This window comes from Poromitra crassiceps (genome assembly GCF_964638095.1).
Source record: "Poromitra crassiceps genome assembly, chromosome: 3".
Taxonomy (NCBI): Eukaryota; Metazoa; Chordata; class Actinopteri; order Beryciformes; family Melamphaidae; genus Poromitra; species Poromitra crassiceps.
The window spans coordinates 48,275,656-48,300,538 of NC_139625.1; the positions used below are offsets into that span (position 1 = coordinate 48,275,656).

Genomic DNA, 24,883 nt, shown 5'->3' on the forward strand with positions numbered 1-24,883 from the left:
CACACTCCTGGTTTGCTTCATATCTCTCTAACCACTCATACCGGGTCTTATGGAGAGGGTCCCTCTCCAGATCCTGCCCTCTTATCACCGGTGTCCCCCAGGGCTCAGTCCTGGGTCCCTTGCTTTTCCTTCTCTATATCAGATATTTTTCTTATCACTGCTACGCTGATGACACCCAGCTTTTCCTTTCCTTCCCCCTACTCAAGCTTCTAATGACATTAAGTCAACCTGGAACCTCATCAACCAATTACTTAATCGCAAAAAAACTCTAGCTGCTGTATTTACTGAGATGTTAGGAAAGGATGGACCTCTTTGTGACCCGAGAGATACAGCTGAGGGTTTTAATGACTTTTTTGTCAATGTGAGCTCTTCCTTGGCATCTAGCATAAAGGACTCTGATGTGAACCCATGTAGTTTTATTAAAGGTACATTTTCACCACTTTTTGGTTTTGATCCTCCCAAGTGTATGAAATTATTAAGAACCTAAAGAACTCTGCCCAAGGTCATGATGTCATTAAAAACAGTCTTATGAAAGAAACTATAGATTACATCCTCCATCCCCTAACCCAGTGGTTCTCAAATGGGGGTCCGGGGACCCCCAGGGGTCCGTGGTACTTTGCAAGGGGGTCCGCGAAAGGTTTTCAGGAAAATAAAAAATAAAAACTTTTTTGTTGTTGCAAAAGCTTCATAGTTCAACAAAAATATTGTTTGCTTTAAATGTAAAATGGTTCATGGATTACATTCTAATCTAGCAAACCTATCAATTTAAAAGTCAAGCACGTTACAGTGGTAATGTGCTTTTTACAATTAAGCTTAGCCCAAAATCACAAATCAGAATGAGGGGGTCCCCAGTATATTTTCTATCTTGTAAGGGGACCTTGGCTGAAAAACATTTGAGAACCTCTGCCCTAACCCACATTCTTTCTTTATCTCTTCAGTTTGGTATTGTCCCCCAAGAACTCAAAATTGCCAAAGTCGTACCAATATTTAAATCTGGTAACACAAAGGACTTTGGCAACTATCGTCCAATATCCATTTTACCCTGTTTCTCAAAGATCTTGGAAAAATTGGTATATGTAAGAATCTCCAAGCACTTAGCTGTTAACAATATCCTGTATAACCATCAATATGGCTTTCGCAGGAAATATTCCACTGAGCATGCATTGCTGCAACTTGTTAATAACATTTCTTCAGCTCTGGACGGGAAAAAAATTGCCCTTGGTGTTTTTCTTGATTTAAGCAAAGCATTTGATACCGTCAACCATAAAATTATCATTTCAAAACTCAATAGATATGGAATCCAGGCTGTTGCCCTCAATTGGTTGACCAATTGCCTGGATAATAGAGAGCAGTTTGTTTATTTAAATGGTGTCTCATCTACTAAATCAAGTATTCTCTTTGGGGTTCCACAGGGATCGATCTTGGGCCCTTTATTATTTTTAATTTACATTAATGACTTGCCTATGTCTTGCAATAACCTTCTCCCCTTATTATTTGCTGATGACACCAGTCTTATAGCTGTTCATGATGACTTCAAGTCTCTCATTGCAAGTGTAAATGATGAATTATCAACTGTTTCAAATTGGTTCCAGATCAATAAGCTAACTCTCAATGTAAAAAAAAATAACTTTATGATCTTCTGCAACAAAAATAAATCTTATGCAAAAGAAGAAGCCAAAATATCAATTGACGGAACTGAAATCCTTCAAGTATCACACGCCACATTTTTGGGTGTTGTTTTGGATGAAGGTCTAAATTGGAAGAATCATATTAATCAAGTTTGCAAAAGTTCAATGAAGATGCTTGGCATACTGAAAAAGGTTTGTCCCTTGGTCAATCCCTCTGCTCACTTGACTTTGTATTATAGTTTTCTATTTCCATATATGAATTACTGCAATATTGTCTGGTGTGCAACTTTTCCAACTTACCTCAACAAATTACTGATTACTGGGACGAACTGATCCCGTACACCAGGGGTTCCCAACCTTTTTTGTACCAAGGACTGGTACATGGAAAAAAAAGTTGCGGACCGGTTGTCAATTTTAATGGTTTTAGTTACATATATATTTACTCACCAGGTGGCGACAAAGGGTAAATAACAGCCTTTTCATCTGTCAATAAAGACACTTTCACAATTATGCACAGTGATTTGATTTGAGCCTATATAATTTCTAAAAGTAGTGTAAGGGGCTGAGGGGCATGGTGATTGAGGGCTGCTATGTCCCCGCCTGTTGGCTCCATCATGTGGTCTCAGGAGGATGGTGTACCTGACCAAACTCATCCAGCTGTCCCCAACTACCTGATTGGGCCCAGATGTTCCCCATCCCCCTGATTAGGCCCAGATCAGACTAAGTGCAGAGGGCCACACTCATTGAAGGAGAGAAGCAGCAGAACAAAGAGGCTCAGAGAGAGAGCTGAGCAAGGACAACCACACCTGACTCCTAAACTTGTGAGTTTACAACCCGGTAAGCCGGATCGCGGCCCGGATAGCGCTAAAGCCGAGTTCCAGTCGGAACCAGTTTATGTTTACCTTTTGAGACTCTTTTTGGTTCTACCTTTTTATAAATAAAAGCCCAGGCCATTGCCACTGGGGAGAACTCACTACTTTGTGTGTGTGTGTGTGTGTGTGTGTGTGTGTGTGTGTGTGTGTGTGTGTGTGTGTGTGTGTGTTTGATGCAAGGTTATAATAGTTTTGGATTTTTTCATTAGTTTTTATTTTTATTAGTTTTGACTTTTTGTTTTCAATTTCAGTTTATTTTTCATTCGTTTTTAAGGTGGGTTTGATCGTTTAGTTTATTTTTTATTTTTTGAAAATGCTTAGTTTTAGTTTAGTTTTTATTAGTTTCAGTGTTAGTTTTAGTCTTTTTTTTTGCCCCTTTCCTCTTTTTTTTGTAATATGGGATGTTTGTCAGGGGTGACATTCAAAAGGGTCATAAAATATGATAGATCTAGGAAAATAGATTTCATCTCCACTCAAAATATAGGCTTATTATGTATGAAATACTGTAAACTGACAAAGACTAAAACTAAGGACATTTTCTCTTCAATTTTATTTTATTTTAGTTAGTTTTGTAAACACACAATACCGTTTCAGTTAGTTATCGTTTTTTTGTAAAGCTTAGTTTTTATTTTTATTTCAGTTTATTTCATGTTTTTTCAATTCTAGTTTTCATTTTTTCGTTAGTTTTCGTTAACTATAATAACCTTGGTTTGATGACTACCACTCAATGCTCTCAACCTAACCCATCCTGTTACAGTAGATATTAATGATCAAACATTTCCATTTACCATAAATCCTCTAATAGTGGCCTCTATTCCATTAAAGGCCTCTACTCTAAAAATGGCCGGGGGCACGGTCTGCATGGACAAATAAAGGCCTGCCTCCAATACAGGCCTCTCTAATTTGTTTTGTTGCCACAAGCCATATTTTCACTGTGAGGTCACTGTGAAGCTGAATCTGATTCTTATTGACTGTGCTGAAAACTGGCCAGTCTGGCATTTGTTTTGTTTTTATGTGACATTGGGCACATTTACCGGGTATGTTATATTTTGCTAATACCTGTGGTATTCCAGTTTACTGATCTGATCGTTATTAAGACAACTTAATAACAAAAAAATATATATTATTTTTTGACCAGGACCCAGTACCAAATGCCTTGCGGCCCGGTACTGGTCCACGGCCCGGTGGTTGGGGACCACTGCCGTACACCACTGATATGGTATTCAAAATAGTTGTCCAAGTCTAGATGAGGATAAAAGCCCACCTACGGTATCTTGTCTCCATACTTTGTATCTCTCTTCCACTCTTTTCCTCATAATCTCTCTCATAATTAAAGTCCTAATTTCCCACATCGCCCTGCTCTTAAATATCCATGTTTAATACATTTTTGAAATCTATGGTGCAAAAGAAAAGGTGAGAGGAGGAAGGAAGGAGAGGGTGGTAGAAAAGGCAACTATGAATGGATGGGGGAGAGTTATAAGCAGAAGAATTGAATTTAAAAAGAGGAAGGGTGGATGAGAAGAAGTAACAAAGAAAGGAATTTGTGACACTTTGGGGACACTTCACCTTCCTCTATCTGCTTCTCATCATCCTCAGGATATTATGACACACACTGCTTGCTTGTGCGCACAGATAGCACATGGACACACACACACACACACACACACACACACACACACAGTCTAAAGAATCTCCATATCGTCGTTTCATTTGGCTAGGCCTCACCCTGGCACACAACCAGGGAGTAAGACAAATCAAGCCAGAAACTGTCTGACTGTGTCTTAATGGTCACCTTGTATACAGTAGTGACAATGCATTACTGGTTAAATAGAATTGCTTTATGTAGGGGAGGGCAGGAAACGTCCATTGCTTGACTGCTGCTTTGAAGGTATTAAAAAAAAAAAAAGGATTTATTTTGAGTGCTGGTTTTTCTGTCTTTCTGTATATTGTTTGCGCCTTGCACCGTAGCTTTTGAAACTTTTTTTTTTTTTTTTTTACAATTTTTATTGGTGAGGTACATGCATATGCACAGAGGTTCGGAATCTGTACAGGTCACCTTTTTTGTTATTTTTTTTCTTTTAAACATTTTTTAACAACAAGCAGAATAAGCATAACATAAACTGACAAATGAAAAAGTAAAAAGAAAGAAATACATCTATTAGATACATAACTAATAATACAAAACAGAAAGCACACACACAGTCACACACACTCAAAAACAATATTCTGGATCGGGTTCAGCAACAACAACAATATAAATAGTTAGTCAGCAGGAAGAACAGAGAGACTGTTAAAGTAAGAAATGAAGGGCTGCCACTTTTTTTTGAATGTCTCATTGACTCCTCTGAGTGCAAACTTCATCTTTTCCAATCTGAGAAAGGAGATCATGTCTTTTAGCCAGGTGGAGAAAGGGGGTGCTCTAGGTAGTTTCCAAGCTAATAGTATTCTCCGTCTGGCTAAAAGTGTGGCGAAAGCGACCATGTCAGTCTCATTCGAATTAAGAGGGAGGAGCTCAGCTGACACTCCAAAAATAGCCAACAAAGGGCAGGGCCGCACAGTAGTATTCAGGACTGTTGACAATGTGTCAAATATTAAAGACCAAAAGGGTTTGAGCCTTGGGCAGGACCAAAACATATGAGAAAGATCGGCTTGTGGATTACCACAGCGGTCACAACTAGAGTCAGAGTCAGGGTAAATCTCAGCAAGTCTTGCTTTGCTGAAATGCACTCTATGAACCACCTTTAGTTGTATTAGACTGAGTCGCGCGCAGGAGGAAGAGGAATTGACTCTGCTTAGTGCTCCATCCCACCAAACCTCTGACAGCTCCAGCCCCAATTCTCTCTCCCATTTGGATCTTGTCTTAGCAACATTGTCTTTAGTCAGGCCCATTGTAATTTGATAGATATCAGAGATCGACCCCTTTTGGTTTGGGGACAGATCAAAGAGCTTCTCCCACGATAATTCTTTGGGGGGTCGAGGAAATGAGTCAAACTGAGAGCGTACAAAATGGTGGATCTGATAATAATGAAACTGATTTGAGCGTGGTAGATCAAATTTAAGGCATAAAGAGTTAAAACTGGAAAAAGTGTCATCATATAGATCTTTGAAACAATTTACGCCCAGTCTGTCCCAGCGTCTAAAAGTTGAGTCCAAAGTAGAAGGAATAAATAAATGGTTGTTACTAATAGGCCCTAAGACAGATGCTGAGCAGAGTTTGAAATGCCGGCGAAATTGTATCCAGATCTTTAAAGTAGACAGAACAACAGGATTTGAAGAGTACCGAGAGGGAGAGAGGGGGAGAGAAGAGTATACCAAAGCTGCCAAACAAGAAGAGCGACATGATTGTGCTTCTAAATCACACCAGTTAGTTTCAGGGGATTTGAGCCAAAAAATAAGTTTTTGGATATTTGCAGACCAATAATAATGCATGAAGTTCGGGAGTGCAACACCACCAGTCGTCCTAGGTCTTTGTAAGATGATTTTGCTAATTCTAGGGATTTTTCCTCCCCATATGAAAGTGGAAATTGCCTGGTCGACTGTGCGAAAAAATGACTTAGGTAAAAAAAGAGGGAGACATTGAAAAACATACAGAAATTTGGGCAGAATGTTCATCTTGACACATTGTACTTTTCCTGAGAGCGAGAGGGGCAAGCTGCTCCAACGCTGAAAGTCTGCTTTCATGTTAGCGATCAAAGGGGAAAAGTTAGCTTTGACAAGAGAAGTTAGAGTGCGGGTAATCTTTATGCCTAAATACTTGAAACCAGATGGTGACAAACGAAAGGGGATTGAGGGTTGTTTGATTTGTAAGGCCGAGTTGTTTATTGGAAAACATTCGCTCTTATGAAAGTTCAGCTTATAGCCTGAGAAAGAGCCAAACTCTCTCAGAATAGACTCAACGTGAGGGATGGAGGCAACAGGGTCCGTCAAAAAAAGCAGAAGGTCATCAGCGTAAAGAGCAACCCTGTGTTCGACTCCATAGCGGGTGATACCGTGAAAACGGTGGGAAGACTTGAGCGCTATCGAAAGGGGTTCGGACGCGACGGCGAACAATAATGCAGACAGGGGGCAACCCTGGCGTGTCCCTCTGGAGAGTGGAAAATAGGGAGAATGCATCGAGTTAGTGGCAACACTAGCTAAGGGGGCAGAATAAAGCAGCCTGACCCATGAAATAAATGTGTCACCGATCCCGAATTTCCGCAAGACGGTGAACAAGTATTCCCATTCTATGCGGTCAAACGCCTTCTCCGCATCCAGTGATATAACAACCTCTGGAGGCAGAGAAGGGTCTGAAGTATGGATAATGTTTAATAGTCTTCTAATATTAGAAAATGAATGGCGACCTTTAATGAAGCCAGTTTGGTCCTCAGAAATAATCTGAGGAAGAGTATTTTCAAGACGTCTGGCCATCACCTTAGCAAGGATTTTGGCCTCAGTATTAATTAACGAGATTGGGCGAAATGACCCACATTCTGTAGGATCTTTATCTTTTTTAAAGGATGGGTTTTCCGTGGGGAATATGAATATATATTAAATCTCACGCCCCTAAGGTTTTCGAATCCGTTGAAATTTTTGAAATTGGATATTCACTGCCAGAGATATCAAGCATCTCTCACATATTTTTTGGGCCAGCCGACGCGTTTCGCGTCATCTGGCCTAAGTCCGCCTTGCGGAAGTCGTGCACCTATGAACTACAACTGTTGTTGGCCATGGTCCCGCCTCTAGAGGTCCTCCACGCCCCTTCAGAGGCCTTGACCAAAACAAAAACGCAGCCATCTTGTCAACCGCCTAGCCTGCTGTAGCTAATATTAGCTTCCCATAGTTCCTTGCAAAGAGACCATTATCTCGGGAACGGAAGCACTAATCGACACGGGACTGGCGGCATTGGAAAGCTCGTCAAATTTTACATCTAGTAGTAGGTGGGTTGAAGTAACGAAATCAACGCTGAGCAATGTACCCGTTTTTACACATTTTTACAGAAAATAGTTACAACATCAGATGCGCGTAACTCCTACGAAAATGCCTTAAAATGCATGAAATTTTTTTTATGAAGACATCTCCCGACATATATACTACCGTTTACATTTGGTGCAATTTGGAGGCAATTGATTTTTGGATTTATTTTCGATTTATTTCTTCTTCTCTCCATGTCTTCTCTCCATGTCTTCTTCTTCTTTGAGTTTTATGGCGGTTGGCAAACATATATGTGCATTACCGCCACCTACTGGAGTTTGATATCAGCCAAACGCCTGAGGGGTGGGCATGGAAACGAAGGCCACGCGAGCCCAGTGCATTGTGGGAAATGTAGTATTTCGAGTCCCCGCACCCCCCCCCCCACCACCCCCCCCCCACACACACAGAGTGGATTTCTGGTGATATCTCAGGCTGTAAACAACCAATTTCAAAAATTTCAACGGATTCTAAAACCTTAGGGGCGTGAGATTTAATATATATTCATATTCCCCACGGAAAACCCGGCCTTTAAGTAAGAGGGAGATTGATGCTTGGGTGAGTGTAAGTGGCAGCAACCCATTTCGCAAGGACTCATTAAACATTTCCATGATAAGTGGAGCAAGCTTACCACAGAACTTCTTATAAAACCCTGTTCCATACCCATCTGGGCCTGGCGCCTTACTACTTTGCATAGCTTTGATAGCCTCTATGATCTCATCAATATCTAATGGCTTATCCAGCTCGTTAGCCAGCTCGAGGTCAATAGATGGGAATTCCAAGCCATTTAAGAAATTGTCCATACACCTTCTATTGGCAGGAGGCTCAGATTTGTAGAGGGAAGAATAGAAAGACTCGAAGACTTTATTAACGTCTTGAGGTTTGGAGACCAGATTGTTAGAACTGTCCCTTATCTGAGGTATCAGTCGAGAGGCTGCTTGGCGTTTGAGCTGGTGTGCCAATAGCCGACTGTTCTTGTCTCCATATTCATATGATTGAGCCTGGGAATGTTGTAACAGATGTTCTGCTTTCTTTGTGGATAAAAAGTTGAATTCAGCTTGTAAATCTAGTCTCTTTTTATATAGTCCGGGAGAAGGATTTATGGCATATTCAGAATCAAGCTGAAGAATATTGTTAGTAAGATCTTGTAGTCGTTTTTTCTGCGTTCTATTCAGATGGGATACATGGGAAATAATTTCACCACGCAGAACAACTTTCAAGGTCTCCCATAGCAGTGAGTGAGACACTGATTCAGCTCTATTGGTAAGTAAGAAGGTATCAATAGAATTAGAGATTTTTTCACAGAAATCCTTGTCAGAAAGTAGTAAGGCGTCAAAGCTTTTGAAACTTTTTTGAGAGTGCTCACTAGTCGTGACTAGTAGTCACTGACTTTTTGGACAATACTATAACTACACTCCTTGTACCCCGTAGTTATACTATAACTACAGATCTTGTTACCCTCTAGTTAAAGTCTAAATTCACTCCTTGTACCCCGTAGTTATACTATAACTACACTCCTTGTACCCCGTAGTTATACTATAACTACAGATCTTGTTACCCTCTAGTTAAAGTCTAAATTCACTCCTTGTAGCCTACCCCGTAGTTATACTATAATTACACTCCTTGTACCCCGTAGTTATACTATAACTACACTCCTTGTACCCCGTAGTTATACTATAACTACATGCGTATTTGCGGGCTGTATTCTAAAGCGTTACCAAACAGTTTACTCTGATGAAGACTTAAACCAGCCACTTGAACACTTGGCTTACATACATTACTGTGGAATACTGTTACTGTGTTAAATTACTGTGCAAATGCCACACACTCGCTATTTGATGTAGGTTTTTCTGGAATATCTGGAAACATAAGCCTTTGTTTACAACCTATGTGGCATATTTACACATTTACTGTACGTACATTCCTTCATAATATACGTAGGCTGTTTAAAATAGACACTTTACACCACACTTATTATAGTAGATACTGTAAATTTTTGCTAATGTCTAAATGTACAAGATTCAAGATTCAAGATACAAGATTCAAGATTCAAGATTTTTTTATTGTCACTCCATGGTACAAGTATCACGTGTGAAATTCTTGTGCTGTGGACTCCGTTTACAACATAGTACAAATATAACAGGGCATATGAGCAGCGGCTCATATGCCGAAAGGCGTACCCTTCTTGCCTTGCCTGTTTTTGACTTGTAGGCTACATACCTTTCTTTCTTTCTTTTTCTGTATGTGTGTACCATTGACCTATAGTGTGTACCTTGAGAGCAAAGCAAACTGGAGCCCAATTCCTTGTACTGTATGTGTACATACTTGGCCAATAAAGCTGATTGTGATTCTGTAGAAGCTCCTGAAGGAAGACGTCCCCACAGTTCACTGCTTCACTCTGCTTCGCACTGCCCTCTGCCCTCCTCTCTTGCCTGACTGCAACATATCATCACTTCATACTAGGCATCTCGTGCGCTACGCACACTCGATTCCTAGGCTTGCCCGCTGCACCTGCGCAGGCTCGCTAACTCAGCCGCTGGAATTGCCCGCCCTGCAGCTCCATACACAGCTCGGCCGCTGCGTGGCCTTGCCTACTCTATTGGCTTAAGGGATGTCACCCACTTATAGCCTATAAGATGATTTATGACATCACTGATGATATCACAATGCCTATGTCATAAGATGATTTTGCTCTTATGACATCACTATGACATCACTGATGATGTCACAATGCCTATATATATGGAGTAGATATGAGCTGTGTGTGAGAGCAGAGCAGTTAAAGTGAAATAAAAACATGATTCTAATACCACATCCAATCGGTCAATCATCATCCTACAGTAGGCTATAACTCACTAGCTAGCAGTTAGCTTCTACTGTTAGCCTCCCCTGCTCATAGATATCTAGCAACATGACATGATCATTGTAGCAGTGTTTGAAGCACAATTTTAACAGAAGTTTTGTAAAAATATTGTGCGATGCAGGACACGCTTCCGTTATATCTATGTCCTCGATTGTGTCATCATGTCATGTTATTATGTCACCTCATCTCACACTCATATGTCATACTTTTATTTTATTTGGGCTGTAGGCTACTAGCCTACCTGCCAGCCAGACGGGTCAATGTTTTTATACAAACACACTGTATCCTCTCTGTAGCTGCCTGACGGGTCAATGAGTTTTAATTTTATTTCACTTTATTGTATTGTATTATATTATATGTTATCCTGTGTTAGCTGCCTATCTGGTCAGTAGGCTATGTTTTTATTTTTATTTTATCTTGCGGTAACTGTCTGTCTGGTCAGTATGGTTTTATTTTATCATGTGTTAGCTGCCTGTCTGGTCAGTAGTATGTTTTTGGTTTTTATTGTATGTTATTATTTTATTTTATTCTGTGTGTTGTCCGTGTTGTCTCTGGCTGTGGCTCCTTCCAGCAGCAGCAGCAGCAGCAGCAGCAGCAGCTTGGCTCTTCACTTAGCACACACACAGCTTTATTTCAGAGCAGCATGGCGGAGTGAGACGTGGAGTTTCTATCAGAGGACGTGATTTTTTGTTTATCTGATGAGAGAAGTTGTTTTTTGCGGTTTTATCTGGTTTTAACTGGTTTGCTCTGGCTGTTCTGTAACTTTTCACAGAGCTAACGTAGTTTGTGCTGAAGCTGATCTGAGGTCAGAAACTCCAGCTGCTTCTCTGTCAGCCCCGACACACACTTTTAGCGCTCCAGCTTTCCACACAGGCACCTTAACGGCTCTCAGTTCATTATCCAACCAGTTAGCTTGTTGGCTAGTTAGCTATAGTTAGCTTAGCTGCGGCTCGTTCAGTTAGCTGGCTAGCTAACAGGCTAGCAGCTAACAGCTAGCCTGCTGGTGGAGCTGAACTCTCTCGTCCCGTCATGCCGGCGATGTTGGAGAAAAACCCCGAGTTGTCCGGGAAGCGGCGGGGCAGAAACCCGGTAAACAACAACACAAACAACAACAGCAACACAACAACACACAGTAAGAGTCTGTCTGCTAACGGAAACAACAACAACAACTGCTGGGAAGAAGGAAGCTCAGGCTCCAGCAGCGACGACGAGCATGGTGGGTAGCCTCGGTCTCTTTGATGATGTGGAACTCTGTGTGTATTTCTCTGTTATTCTGTGTACTAATGTTTATTTGTGTGTGCAGGTGGAGGGGGCATGAGGGTCGGACCGCAATATCAGGCCGTTGTTCCTGATTATGACCCCGGTAAGAAATAACTTAGAGCCGCTAAAGCAGAGGATAGCCTCGAACAACCCTCTTTACTCTGCCCCTATTAAGCCCGTGGCACACCAATCAAACATTCTCTAACACCTGTGTTTGTTGGATAACGTTTGATTGGTCTGCCATGCCATATTTCTACTGTAGATAGGCTTTACTGCCTTTATTTCACGTTTCCAGTAGATGGAGGTGATGATGCAGAGTTTTAAGTAGTTGATTCCAGGCAGCAGATTTTGTGTTTGTGCTTTTACACAGTGTAAAAGTCCATAAACAGATCATGAGTTGTGTACATTGACAGATTTATTATTATTCATGCTAGGCCTGGGCAATATATCGATATTACGTTACATCAATATGGTGATATGAGACTAGATATGGTCTTAGATGTTGGATGGTAATATGGTGACATAAGTGTTGTCTTCCTGGTTTGAAAGGCTGCATTACAGTAAATGTGATGTCATTTTCTGAACTTACCAGACTGTTACCTTATTTTGTGAAAGCACCAACTGTCATCCCTACAATATTGTTGCAATATCGATATTAACACATTCACTGCCAGCCGTTTTTTCAATACTGTAGGTAGGTTCTGCCAAGGTTTTTTTTTTAGGATTCTGGCTCATCTTTCAAGAGCCGAGGATTCTTTTCTGCTAAGATTTTGTGAACACAAATTATCTCAAAAGAACTAATAGAATGTGTGCTTTCTCTGTCTAAAAGAGTTAGTTTGTAGAGTTAGTAGTTATGTAGGCATTAGCAGTAGAATACAGCATGGTTTCAGCGTCTGAAAATTTATGCTGAGATAAATGGCTTTTTGTGAAATTCGATAGAACAGTCACTTTAACCATTTATTTTTGGCATCAGTAAGACGTCAGACATCTAAACAATAGTTTTGAACAGTAATTTCCTCCATAGCAGCAGGAAACCCCCCTCTCCTTCAAACTCCTCCCTCCGTGTGTGTTCTCCTCTCTCCGTGGCTGCAGCGGTACAAGCGAGGCTCTGCCTCTCTGTGCTGCCTGGCTGCTGGCGGCTGCTCTTTGGGCGAGTCTGCATGAAGGCTGAATTATGCTCACCCTGCCGTGAAGGGTGCGGGGGTGGAGCGAGGGGCGGGCGCGTCAAATTACGTAAATTTGTTGGGCGTGGTTATTTGCTAGCTCTGTCGGGCGCTCGCGTTGTGCCTGATTTTTTTTCTAACAGCGCGAGCTTCTCTCCAAACATGTCCGCTTTCGAGCCACTGAACCCTGAACACTGAGCTGTGTTTTCGCCACATTTCTTGACCCATGTGGTAGGCTATAAACTTTGATTTGCAACTGTTCGTTTTTAGTAATTTCACCAAGTAAATGTGTTGTGTTGAGAGCATTATTGAGAGAGATTAAAAGCAGCACAGAATAGTAGGCTATCAGGGCTGAGAAGTAAAAACGGCTTTCAGTAAAAACAAGTTTGGTGAGTCCTTCATGTGCTGATGTGCGGTCGTTTGAGAGTGAATGCGCACTCAGTACTGCACAGTTTCATTGCGACTTTTCACGGGCTGTTCTCACCATTGTACAATACATGCTGATCACTTTCTGAGTATAATGGCATCACCCCCAGCGCGAGGTCTACACGGTGACTCACGGAGACTCGCGGGGCCCCACCCCCACGGAGCTTTGCTCGAGTATAAGAGCACCTTGAGTCGTTTCGGTTGTGAGCTCAGCTGGAATGAAGCTGCGTGCGATTGTGGGCTTTCTGCCGGTGTTTCAAAGTGTGTTGCACGCATAATCTATTATGCAAATTTGCAATCCCCCCCCGCCAGCTCCCAGCGCGATAATGTGCGAAAGCGAAAGCGTTTTCGCCAATCCATTTTACAGTATGAGAATGGTTTCCTCGCACGTTCCCCTGCAGTTTTGGCTCGGCTTTTTCTAGTCTGGAGAGCACTGTCGCCACTTAGTGGGTCGGTGGAATGGGTTGTACACGTTCGGTGGCTCCCATATTTTTATAGGAGACGTGGGGGGCGTTGATCCACGTCCCACCGTCAATTTTTTTTTTTTTTTTTTTTTGACGACTTGACTCGTCAATGGCAGTCAACCGTTGGATTTTTTTTGACGAGTCAACTCGCCAATGGCAGTGAACGTGTTAAGGTATTTGGTCAAAAAATATTGTGGTATTTGTTTTTGTACATATCGCCCAGCCCTACATCTCACATGTGGCTTTGACCTACAACTGAACATTTAGCCCACACTTGGTAGGAAATACCAATATATATTGTGCATCGCCATTCAGCCTGAAAATACACAGGTATGATTTTTGGTCCATATTGCCCAGCCCTAATTCATTCTGTTTTAACACATTCACTGCCAACAGTTTTTTTTTTTTACTGTAGGTAGCTTCTGCCAAGGTTTTTTTTGAGGATTCTGGCTCATTTTTCAAGAGCCGAGGATTCTTTTCTGTTAGGATTTTGTGAACACAAAATATCTCAAAAGAACTAATAGAATGTGTGTTTTCTCTGTCTAAAAGAGTTAGTTTGTAGAGTTAGTAGTTATGTAGGCATTAGCAGTTGAATACAGCATGGTTTCAGCGTCTGAAAATGAAAGGTGAGAAAAATGCCTTTTTGTGAAATTCGATAGAACAGTCACTTTAACCATTTATTTTTGACATCAGACATCTAAACAATTTGTTCTGAACAGTATTTTCCTCCATAACAGCACCCGCACCCCCCTCTCCTTCAAACTCCTCCCTCCGTGGCCGTTCTCCTCCTCCCTCCTTGGCTCTGCAGCGGGTGTGTCACAAGCGAGTTTCTGCTGCCTGTCTGCTGCCTGGCGGCCCCTCGTCGGGCGAGCCTGGATGGGGCTCGCTCGTTTCTTGGGGTTTCGGTTGAGAGCTTTGATGAAGCTTTTGCGATTCTGGGCTTTATGCTGCGTGTTTCAAAGTGTGTTCCACCCAGTCTATTTTTGGAACCCCCCACCGTTGTGCGCCACCGTTGTGCGCCAGCGCGAAAGCGTTTTCGCCAAACCATTCTACAGTATGAGAATGGTTTCCTCACGCTTTTCCCTGCAGTTTTGGCTCGCTTTCTCTAGTCTGGAGAGCACTGTCGCCACTTAGTGGGTCGGTGGAATGGGTTGTACACATTCGGTGGCTCCCATATTTTTATAGGAGACGTAAAAGGGTTTGATCCACGTCCCACCGTCAATTTTTTTTTTTTTTTTTTTTTTGACGAGTTGACTCGTCATTGGCAGTCAACCGTTGGTTTCTGCTTGACGAGTTGACTCGTCAACGGCAGTGAACGTGTTAAACATGAAATCTGCACTGAAATAAACAGTTTATTTCAGTGCAGATTTCTATATTATCAGATGAATTATTCTCTGTAAAGCCCTCTGAGACATGCTTGTGAATTAGGGCTATACAAATAAACTTGACCTGACTGATTTGAATTATGATATTTATCACTCTGTTGGTCTCATAATAATTTTTATCCTCCTGGTAAAGTTGCACATTTAAGAATTTGATCGTCATTGGAAATAACGAATGTAAGAAATTGAATAAAATATCTGAATATTAATATTGTAAATTTATCCGAAATTAAGCTTTCTTCTGAATTGAACCAGACAGACCAGTGATGTTGATCTATTGCCAGTCAGTTAACCAGTCTGTCCAGTAAGTGCTGTTGGGAGCAAGCCAGGAGAACAAGCTGCATGATTAAAAACACTAATCTTACTACTGTACCTTAATAATGCTAGTGAAACTAATAATGTTAGTAAGATAAATTATATTAATAATGCCCCAAATAACAACAACCTGCAGTACCAACACTCTGTGACAACTTTTGTGTGTGTGTGTGTGTGTGTGTGTGTGTGTGTGTGTGTGTGTGTGTGTGTGTGTGTGTGTGTGTGTGTGTGTGTGTGTGTGTTGCAGAAGTGGCCCAGGCAGCTCAAGACAGAGAAAACCTCGGCATGTTGGTTTGGATCCCCAGCAACTCTCTGTCTGAAACACAATGTAAGAAGAAGACTACTGACAGTAGGATAATGAGACATCCCGAAAAATCTGGGACAGTCCCGAATTACGAGCAGTTGCCCAAGGATCCTGAATCCTGCCCTGTTTGTCCCAAAAATTAACCGTTATAGTGATAGATAATATGAACAAGCTGTGAGACTCGCTTGACTTGAAGACAAAAATGCTGATGAGACTTGGTGACATAGTAATATTTAAAAATGCTGCTCTGAACTTAGCCTATAGAGAGCCGCAGGGATGACGTATTTTTGTAGTCCGAACGCGGAAGTCCCGGACTTCCTGGTTCTTCACTGTCTCTGTCTATGGGATTTTTGAATGGGTTTTTGCCGCGATGCTTCAAATAAGGTCTCTGGGCAAGGCAAGCTTAATCAAATGTGAACCAGAGTTCAGTCGGATAATCTTCACACATGAGGACCACTTTCATGAGTTTTGTAGCGTAAATGCGAGCCCTAGAAGTAAAAAGCTCGAGCTAAGCTAATCCAGAACTACACACTGTCGCATAGGCTTCCACGTCACGTCAGCACTCAACCTGGACTGTTGTTGATGTGCACTGATTACCCCGGGCTGAACCAGGAGAGGGAAAGAGAATTTCCGTGTTCGTCCTTTGAAGTGGTGACGTTATTGACGTATATATCCCCATCGACTCAACAGTGTAGTCTCATTTAGCCGTTTGCTAGCTAGCCGCCCTTTTAACGGCACGTAAAAGCTTCAAAACTCATAAAAGTGGTCCTCGTGTGTGAAGAGGATATTACTACATTACATTTGCACGCTAAGATGTTGTCTTTTGTTGAGAAGTGAACATGTCGCTGTCAAAAGGCAAAAGAAAGGTTGATGACGAGCACAGACAGTTTCAGGAGAAGTGGGAGAGTGATTATTTTTTCGTCGAGTTCAAAGGGAATGCCGCCTGCCTCATTTGCAAAGAGAAAATCGCCGTACTAAAATAATATAACCTGAAGCGAATAAGAATAAGAGAATAAGCAGGGATGCAAACTAGCAGGGCTCGACATTAACGGCTGCCCGGTTGCCCCGGGCAACCCAAAAAAAAATTGGGCAACCATTTCTTGGCCTTTGGTTGCCCCAGGGGCAACCACGTTTTAACATGCAAAAAAATATGTACAGCAACAAACAGCAAAATATACACCAAATAAATATGTTTTAATACTTGTTGTGAGTGACATATATGTGATATTTTATTGCTGTTACAATCGGACCGATGTTACTAATTACCAGTCGGAACCTACTTGCTGCATGCTGCACGTGCGGTGTGTTTAACGAGTACTGACTCGGACAGGTGATTAACGGGATTCCTTGTCTTACACGCGACGCAACAAACAGCACATTTCCCAGTGTCTCTGCCACAGGATTCCTCGTCTAATTAACGTTACACGCGACGCAACAAACGCACATTTCCCAGTGTCTCTGCCACGGGATTCCTCGTCTAATTAACGTTACACGCGACGCAACAAACGCACATTTCCCAGTGTCTCTGCCACGGGATTCCTCGTCTAATTAACGTTACATGCGACGCAACAAACGCACATTTCCCAATGTCTCTGCCATCACACTGGACATCAACACTAGCGGGAGATTTCTCCCCCTCCAGCAAATATACATGAATGTTAGGGGCGTAACGAACATGAACATGAACATCTTACTGAGAGGGAGAGAGCTATAGCTAACAGTTAAGCTAAGTATAACTAGCGTGTTAGCTAGTTCTAGTCTGAAAAGCATGTAAACAGCGGTGAGATTAGTGAGAGAGTCTGTAAAAGGAGGAGAGACCCGCGAGTGATTCTGCAGAACTAGTGCATGTCGTGTACAGCGGGTAATGAGCCGCTGTTATGAAGATTAAAGCGAGATTCACGGAGTTGAGAGCAGACAAACACTTGCAGCTGCATCCTCTCCAGTCCTGCATGACGCCTTCAGGAGCCGTCGGTAAACCACACGCGTGTGGCCTTTGAGTGACTGTAATGTTTCACAACAAAATAAATAACCTGTCTCAAACAATGACTGATATCACAGGATGTAGTGAAGATTGCAATGTACATATAATTTGTAAAGAGTGTAAAGAGAAATATTGTATTAAGAGATACATAGAGATAGCCTACATCAGTGGTTTCCAAACTTTTTGTGCCCATGGCACACCAAATGGCACTACAAAATCTCAAGGCACACCTATATAGCCTAAGTCTATCTGTGCAAAATAGCCTCTATTACTCTTATCACTCTAAATGTTTTTTATTTACTAATGTCAAATAAAATTTGACAAAATATATTACTCTAGGAATTCATTTGAAACTTTGCAAAATTACTACCGTACATCAAAGCAGCAACACACCCACTTTTTGTATAGTTTTACAATTTGCAATTGCAATAATGCAAAATCCCAAGGCACACCTGGACTTGTCCTAAGCCACCAGTGTGCCTAGTAGGCACACCATTTGGGAACCACTGGCCTACATTATGGTGTTGTTCTAACAGAGAGACATTCAGTTAATATGGCATTATTCTTCTAACACAGAAACATTCAGTTAGTTATTCTTCTAATACAGAAACATTCAGTTAATAAGGTGGTCTTCTAACACCAGAGAGACACATTTCAAAAGGTGTCCTTCAATCCCACAGTGACTGTTAAGGGTGTTACTAAACCTTGAATTTGTGAATGAAATTACACAAATGTATTATTATTATTATCATTATTACTACTACTACACCCGCTGCGCGCACTGAATAGGCCTAATACTATATACTATAGACTATTATACTTACTTTTCTGTCACATCGTCATTATTAAGCCGGCTTATGACTGCATAGTATCTTAATTACTCAAAATATAAGGCGACTAAAAATGGCAACCATATTTTTATTTGGGCAACCATATTTTTATTCGGGCAACCAAAAGCTCTTGCCAGGTTGCCCCTCCGGCAACCACTTTTAAAAGTTAACGTCGAGCCCTGACTAGTCACCTTTAGGTAACAGTGAGTCACCTTTTTCATCCCAAAATAGGGCACTTAAGTGAATGATTTGTGTCTGCCCTGGTATCTGTCACATTTTTAACTATCCATGACTTTGCATCCCCGAATAATCGAATCGTGAGGTGCCTAAGGTGGCACACCCCTAGTACAAATATAACAGGGCATATGAGTGCAAAAACAACAAGAGACACAACACGCAATAATACCCCAGGTGTGCATAAACTACAGGTTAAGTAAAGACAAAAATGTGAAATTATTATTGGGTATCGTATCTGTTATCGGACAGGAGAAGCAGATATTTACCCGTTATCGTATCGGCTGAAAAAATCCCCGAATAAGAGTATAATTACTATGTCTTTTGTCATTGTGTTTTATCTGGAGACTAAGCAGCCATAGGCTTTCGGTTGTATTAAAGCATTTATTTTTTGTATTGAGTGATACACTTTACTAAAACACTCATATCAAGATTCAAGATTTTTATTGTCACTCCATGGTACCAGTAGCGGCTCCAGCCAATTGTGCCTGGGGGGGCTAAGGGGGGGCTTAAATATTTACAGCGGGGGCTAACTTTTTCTACATAAATAGACAGTGGTTCTCTTCTCAACCTGTGGTACAGGTACCACTGGTGGTACGCGGGGGCCCCTCCCTCTCATACATTTTTTTTTACATACATAATTTCTCAGGTACTTGTGTAAAAAGGTTGAGAAACACTAATATAAGAAATTATAATAATATGATAGGGTGTGAATTAGGCTCTACTATTAGACAAGGAGGGCCCACTGCTTTTCCTTTGAGAGCCAAATCGCCAACCCAACATTATGCATGTAAGTGCTTCAATGAGCTGAAGACTGACTGTGTATTTAGCCCTATGTCACACTGTATATGTTGAGACTGATGAGTGATGCGTGGACTTCAGTTGCAACTGAAGATAATGGAGGTACATTTGTTTGTTTACTTTAATTAATGGATACTGACAAATATACCTTGCTTAAAAAAAATCCTGTTTGGTGAAAAAGATGCATCGAAAATCGTGATTAATCGTAATAATCGTAATAATCGTTTAATAATCGAATCGTAGCACCCTTAATCGTAATCGAATCGAATCGTGAGGTGCCTAAGGTGGCACACCCCTAGTACAAATATAACAGGGCATATGAGTGCAAAAACAACAAGAGACACAACACGCAATAATACCCCAGGTGTGCATAAACTACAGGTTAAGTAAAGACAAAAATGTGAAATTATTATTGGGTATCGTATCTGTTATCGGACAGGAGAAGCAGATATTTACCCGTTATCGTATCGGCTGAAAAAATCCCCACCCAAAGTCTAGAAATCCCCCCTATCTGAAGAACATAAGGGGGAATTCCCCCCCAGTTTGCAAAGTGAATTTTAAGCCCTGTATCTCCCACAATATCTTTATGCCTCTGCCGGCGATAGCCAGGCCGGAGGCATTATGGATCCGGGTTGTCCGTACGATGTTCGTTACCGCGATATCTGAGGAACGCCTTGACGGAATTTCATCAAATTTGCCTTAAACATCCACTTAGACTCAAGGATGAAGACTCAAGGATGATCTGATTAGATTTTGGTGGTCAAAGGTCAAGGTCACTGTGACCTCTCGAACACCATTTTCAAGCTTGTTCATGCGATATCTCAGGAATGCCATGGCGGAATTTCATCAAATTTGCCTCAAACATCGACATGGACTCAAGGATGAACTGATTAGATTTTGGTGGTCAAAGGTCAAGGTCACTGTGACCTCTCGAACGCCATTTTCAAGCTTGTTAACGCGATATCTCAGGAATGCCTTGACGGAATTTCATCAAATTTGCCTCAAACATGGACTTGGACTGAAGGATGAACTGATTCGATTTTGGTGGTCAAAGGTGAAGGTCACTGTGACCTCTCGAATGCCATTTTCAAGCTTGTTAACGCGATATCTCAGGAATGCCTTGATAAAGTTTCATCAAATTTGCCTCAAACATCGACTTGGACTCAAGGATGAACTGATTAGATTTTCGTGGTCAAAGGTCAAGGTCACTGTGACCTCACAAATGACATTCCCAAGTTTGTTAAAGCGATATCTCAAGAACGGCTTGATGGAATTTCTTCCAATTTGGCTCAAATGTCAACTTGGGAGCAAGGATGAACTGATTCCATTTTGGTTATCAAAGGTCAAAGGTCAATGTCACTGTGACCTCTCGAATGCCATTTTCAAGCTTGTTAACGCGATATCTCAGGAATGCCTTGACGGAATTTCATTTAATTTGCCTCAAACGTCCACTTGGACTCAAGGATGAACTGATTACATTTTGGTGGTCAAAGTTCAAGGTCAATGTGACCTCACACACCCAATTTCCAAGCTCTGTAACGCAACATTGACGGAATTTCATTCCTCAAATGGCGATTTGGCCTCAAGAATAAACTAATGGCGGAGGCATAAATCCGTGGTGCGGTCATTCTAGTCTTATTTTGCTTTCATACTGCGCCCTACCTAGCCCTGTCCTGTCCAGTAGGAGTCAATACAATTGTATTTGGCAATAGCGATCTACAGTATTCCTATAATATTCCTATAGTCATCCTATAATATTCCTATAGTATTTTTTTACTTGAGCAGCGGGGGGCCGGCGCTGAAATATGGAAGTAGGGGAAACACTGTTTATGGAGCTGAGATATATGTTCAAAAAGCTGCTGCAACCTGTTTTAAACCAGATGGAGAGTTCAGCCTCCACTGAGTAGTTTGTGATAATCCCTTGTGACCACCACCCCCCCAATTCCCTGTCCCGAATTTCGCCAATTATCATCTGGTCAGTGGTCACCCTATGTATGATGATGATGCGTGTTGTCTGTAACATGTCTGATAATGATTGATCTGTTGTGTTTCAGTGGATGAGTACATCGCCATCGCCAAAGAGAAACACGGCTATAACATGGAGCAGGTAACGCTGTCATGCTAACAGCTGCTTTGTGGCATGTTCCATGTTGGTTGCATGTTTATTCATTACTGAACTGCAGACAGAATTAATATATATTTTATATTGTCAACAAAACAATTTTATTTTATATGTTCTCTAAAACAATCAAACTTGTCTTACTTGAAGGATTTTTATTAAAGTAGGGTTTTCTTCTCTTAAATAGTTGTAGTTTCTATTAGTATATGATGAGAAGTTTGCTATGGTTATATGAAGAGTGTTTTGGTAATATTAGTTCTGCCATTGGAGCACACAATCACTGGCCATTTAGTCAGACCTCGCTTACAGAGTTGGCATGTGGCCTCTCCTCTCACCCCCAGAGGGTTTTCATAGTCCACTTCCCTGGCTGATTCTAACTCTGCTCAGCTGTTCTCCTAAACTCAGGTGTGCTCCATCAGTAGCTAATGAATGGAGCTCTCCATGGGGCTGATCTATGTTGACAAATTTTTGCCACTAATTAAGTAGGGGTGTCACGGTACACAGAAGTCACGGTTCGGTACGTACCTCGGTTTCGGGGTCATGGTTCGGTACAATGGGAAAAAAGTAGGGCTGTCAATCGATTAAAATATTTAATCGCGATTAATCGCATGATTGTCTATAGTTAATTGTGATTAATCTCAAATTAATCGCACAATTTTTTATCTGTTCTAAATCTACCTTAAAGTAACCGATATTTTTCAAGTTTTTAATACTCTTATCAACATGGGAGTAGACGAATATGCTTGCTTTATGCTGATATGTTTATTATTATTGGAACAATGACAAATACTGTCCAGAGTATTCTTCAGAATAACCTCAAGGGTGTGCATGCTGAACCATACTGTATAGTGAAGTAGAAGCATATAGGCTACTGTAGTAAGCTGCATAATTAGCCTACTGGTTCATCTGAAGAAAAGAGCACAGGAGCAGCTGTGTGTCAGCTCTCTCCCCCTCTCTCTTTCTCTCTCGGTCTCTCTCTGACTCTGGTCTGATCGCCTTGTCTGTCTGTCTGTCTGTCTCACTCGCTTTCTCTGCCTCTCTCCCCCCCGCGCTCCGTCTGTCTGTCTCTCTCTCTCTGCAACAGTCTGATCGCGCTGATGCGCCCTCTCACCCAAAATGTGGGACATTTTCTCAATTTTAAGCTGAACTTGCCAACATTATACCCATTTTCTTCCTCCTTTTCTGCTCACGGGGGTTTATTTCTGCTTGCTATCAACGTTACTGCTTCCTGATTTCCCAAACTACGGGTCGGACCAAGGCTCAAACCTCAAAGAAAGTGCATGCGTTAATTGCGCGTAAAAAAAAATAGTGGCGTTAAAAGGAATTTGAGTTAATGCTGACAGCCCTAGAAAAAGGCAAATAAAAATCCCAAATGCCTATGTTTAGGTTTGTTTTAATTTATCTTGTACCTGTGGCATTTATTTTTAAAATACAGTACTACCTCCACCTAGTGTCATAAATTGGTACAACATGACCCTGTAGTGTTTTAAAGGATGGCTTTACCGGTAATCAACCCACTTTGTATCATAATAATTGTGAGAGCAAAATTACTCCGTAATATTAGTACATTGCACAGTGTTTACCTCTCTGTGTTTTCCTCATGGAGATCTCCCATTTCCTCTGCCAAAGCGCTCCGTTCTGATGCGTTTTATGCGTCAAAACCATGGACATATAAGATGGACTGAGCATTGGTCCCGTTCAGTGAAGCCGCTGCATGTTAGATCGCCGCTCTGGCGGTTGAATCCAGTATTAGGTCACAAGGCCCGCCTCCCCATGTTAGTGGATGGGAAAATCACAACCGAAATAATCACAGTATACGTCAGATAATTTTTTTCCAAAGGTGGTTTGTATCATTTTAGATAGTCATTATCATGCTAATGCCTGTGCAAGTGGTCATTTTTCTGTTCAGTTTGTTTTTAAGTAGTTATTTGACATGTAAAAAGGGATACAAATGGATGATTGACAGCTGTGGCAGCTGTCAAGCTGTCAAGCCGTCATTGGCTGGACAGGCTGTTCATATTATAGATCTATCGTCATAGACATGACACACGGCTTCATTCTGTTATCTAATGCTCCCTGGAGGTCGGGGTGGCTGTGTTGGCTACCAGACATATCCAATAAAAAGGACATTGTTTTGAGAAAGGTACGCGAGGAAGTAACGTTGGTTGGGGACTGAAGTAAGTTCAGAGAATATGTGTTTTATTAGTTCCAGCTACGTTATCGGTACACAATGGTTTTTAACATGCAAGCTCGCACTAGCGTTAGCCGCTTGTGCTAGTCGGCTGTTTTTCATTATTTATCGGCTTAATATTAATATAACTTAACAACCGATAACGATAGCTGGAATAACACAATAATAGACACATATTTTTAGAACTTACCAGGTTGTCCAACTGCCTGCATATGCCAGGGAATGTGTTTTATAATGTTAACTCCTGGGTATAACCAACACGGGGCCTACACAAGTGTACACAACCACCATTAGCTAATCGCCAACGGGTTAGCCTTAGCTTATACAGACACTGGAGGTTTTATTTTTGGTAGTAAAGCAATAAACGTTTTTATATAGATATCTCAGGGAAGTGCTTTGACTGTGGGGATGTTCGTTCTTCACAAGCTCCTTTCTTAGCTGTTGTAAGGATATAGTTAACAGAGACGAGACTAGGCAGCTAGGCTAACGTTACCACTGAGCTATATTAAATGGAACGTTACAACGTTGCTGCCCTACCCCAACTATAGCCTATCAGTAAACAACGTAGCGTAAAGCGTCAAGGTTAGATTTGTAAAACCAACATTTGCTCCGAAAGGAATTAAATCATAAAGTTAATCAAAATGCCACGGAAACATTAGGCTGCTTCGGATAATTTCCCCAGTGAGGCCGAGAGGAGCATACATGCCTCCACTTTTGGTCCGGGCTGAGAGCGCTGAGAGCGCAGCACAGCAGGTCTAAATTTCCAACAACCAAAATCAGATTTTCGTACAGGCGTCATTTTGATAAACTGATCTCATAGTGGGAATCTTCCTGGTTACTTTTGGCGAGACAAAAAATATTACAACTTAAATTGCAATATTTACAGAGCTAGACTGTATATAAATACGCAACGCACTGTGCGCATTCTAGAAACAGCAGCTCTACATAAGAAAGTTCAGAGGGGCGGGGAGCTCTAAATCAAGGGAGCTACTGCGCAGACTCTGGTTCACTGATCTGGCCGGATTTTGGCTTCACTCGATCCTGCTGGACGGAGATAGCCATCATCTCTCCATATTTAATATAACTCAATGGTCAGAACGGAG

At 41.5% G+C, this 24,883-nt stretch overlaps 1 protein-coding gene across 2 annotated transcripts in view; it reads left to right on the plus strand.

Moving 5' to 3' along the window:
* The first annotated feature begins 10,900 nt into the window (after window positions 1-10,900).
* Window positions 10,901-24,883, plus strand: part of rcor1 (REST corepressor 1) — a 45,253-nt gene continuing 31,270 nt past the window's right edge. For both annotated transcript variants that reach the window (XM_083632502.1, XM_083632503.1), the window contains exons 1-4: window positions 10,901-11,526; window positions 11,614-11,673; window positions 15,568-15,648; window positions 21,525-21,577. In XM_083632502.1, coding sequence (XP_083488628.1) covers window positions 11,340-11,526; window positions 11,614-11,673; window positions 15,568-15,648; window positions 21,525-21,577 — 381 coding nt within the window. In that variant the 5' untranslated portion in view covers window positions 10,901-11,339. The remainder of the gene's footprint in view (window positions 11,527-11,613; window positions 11,674-15,567; window positions 15,649-21,524; window positions 21,578-24,883) is intronic.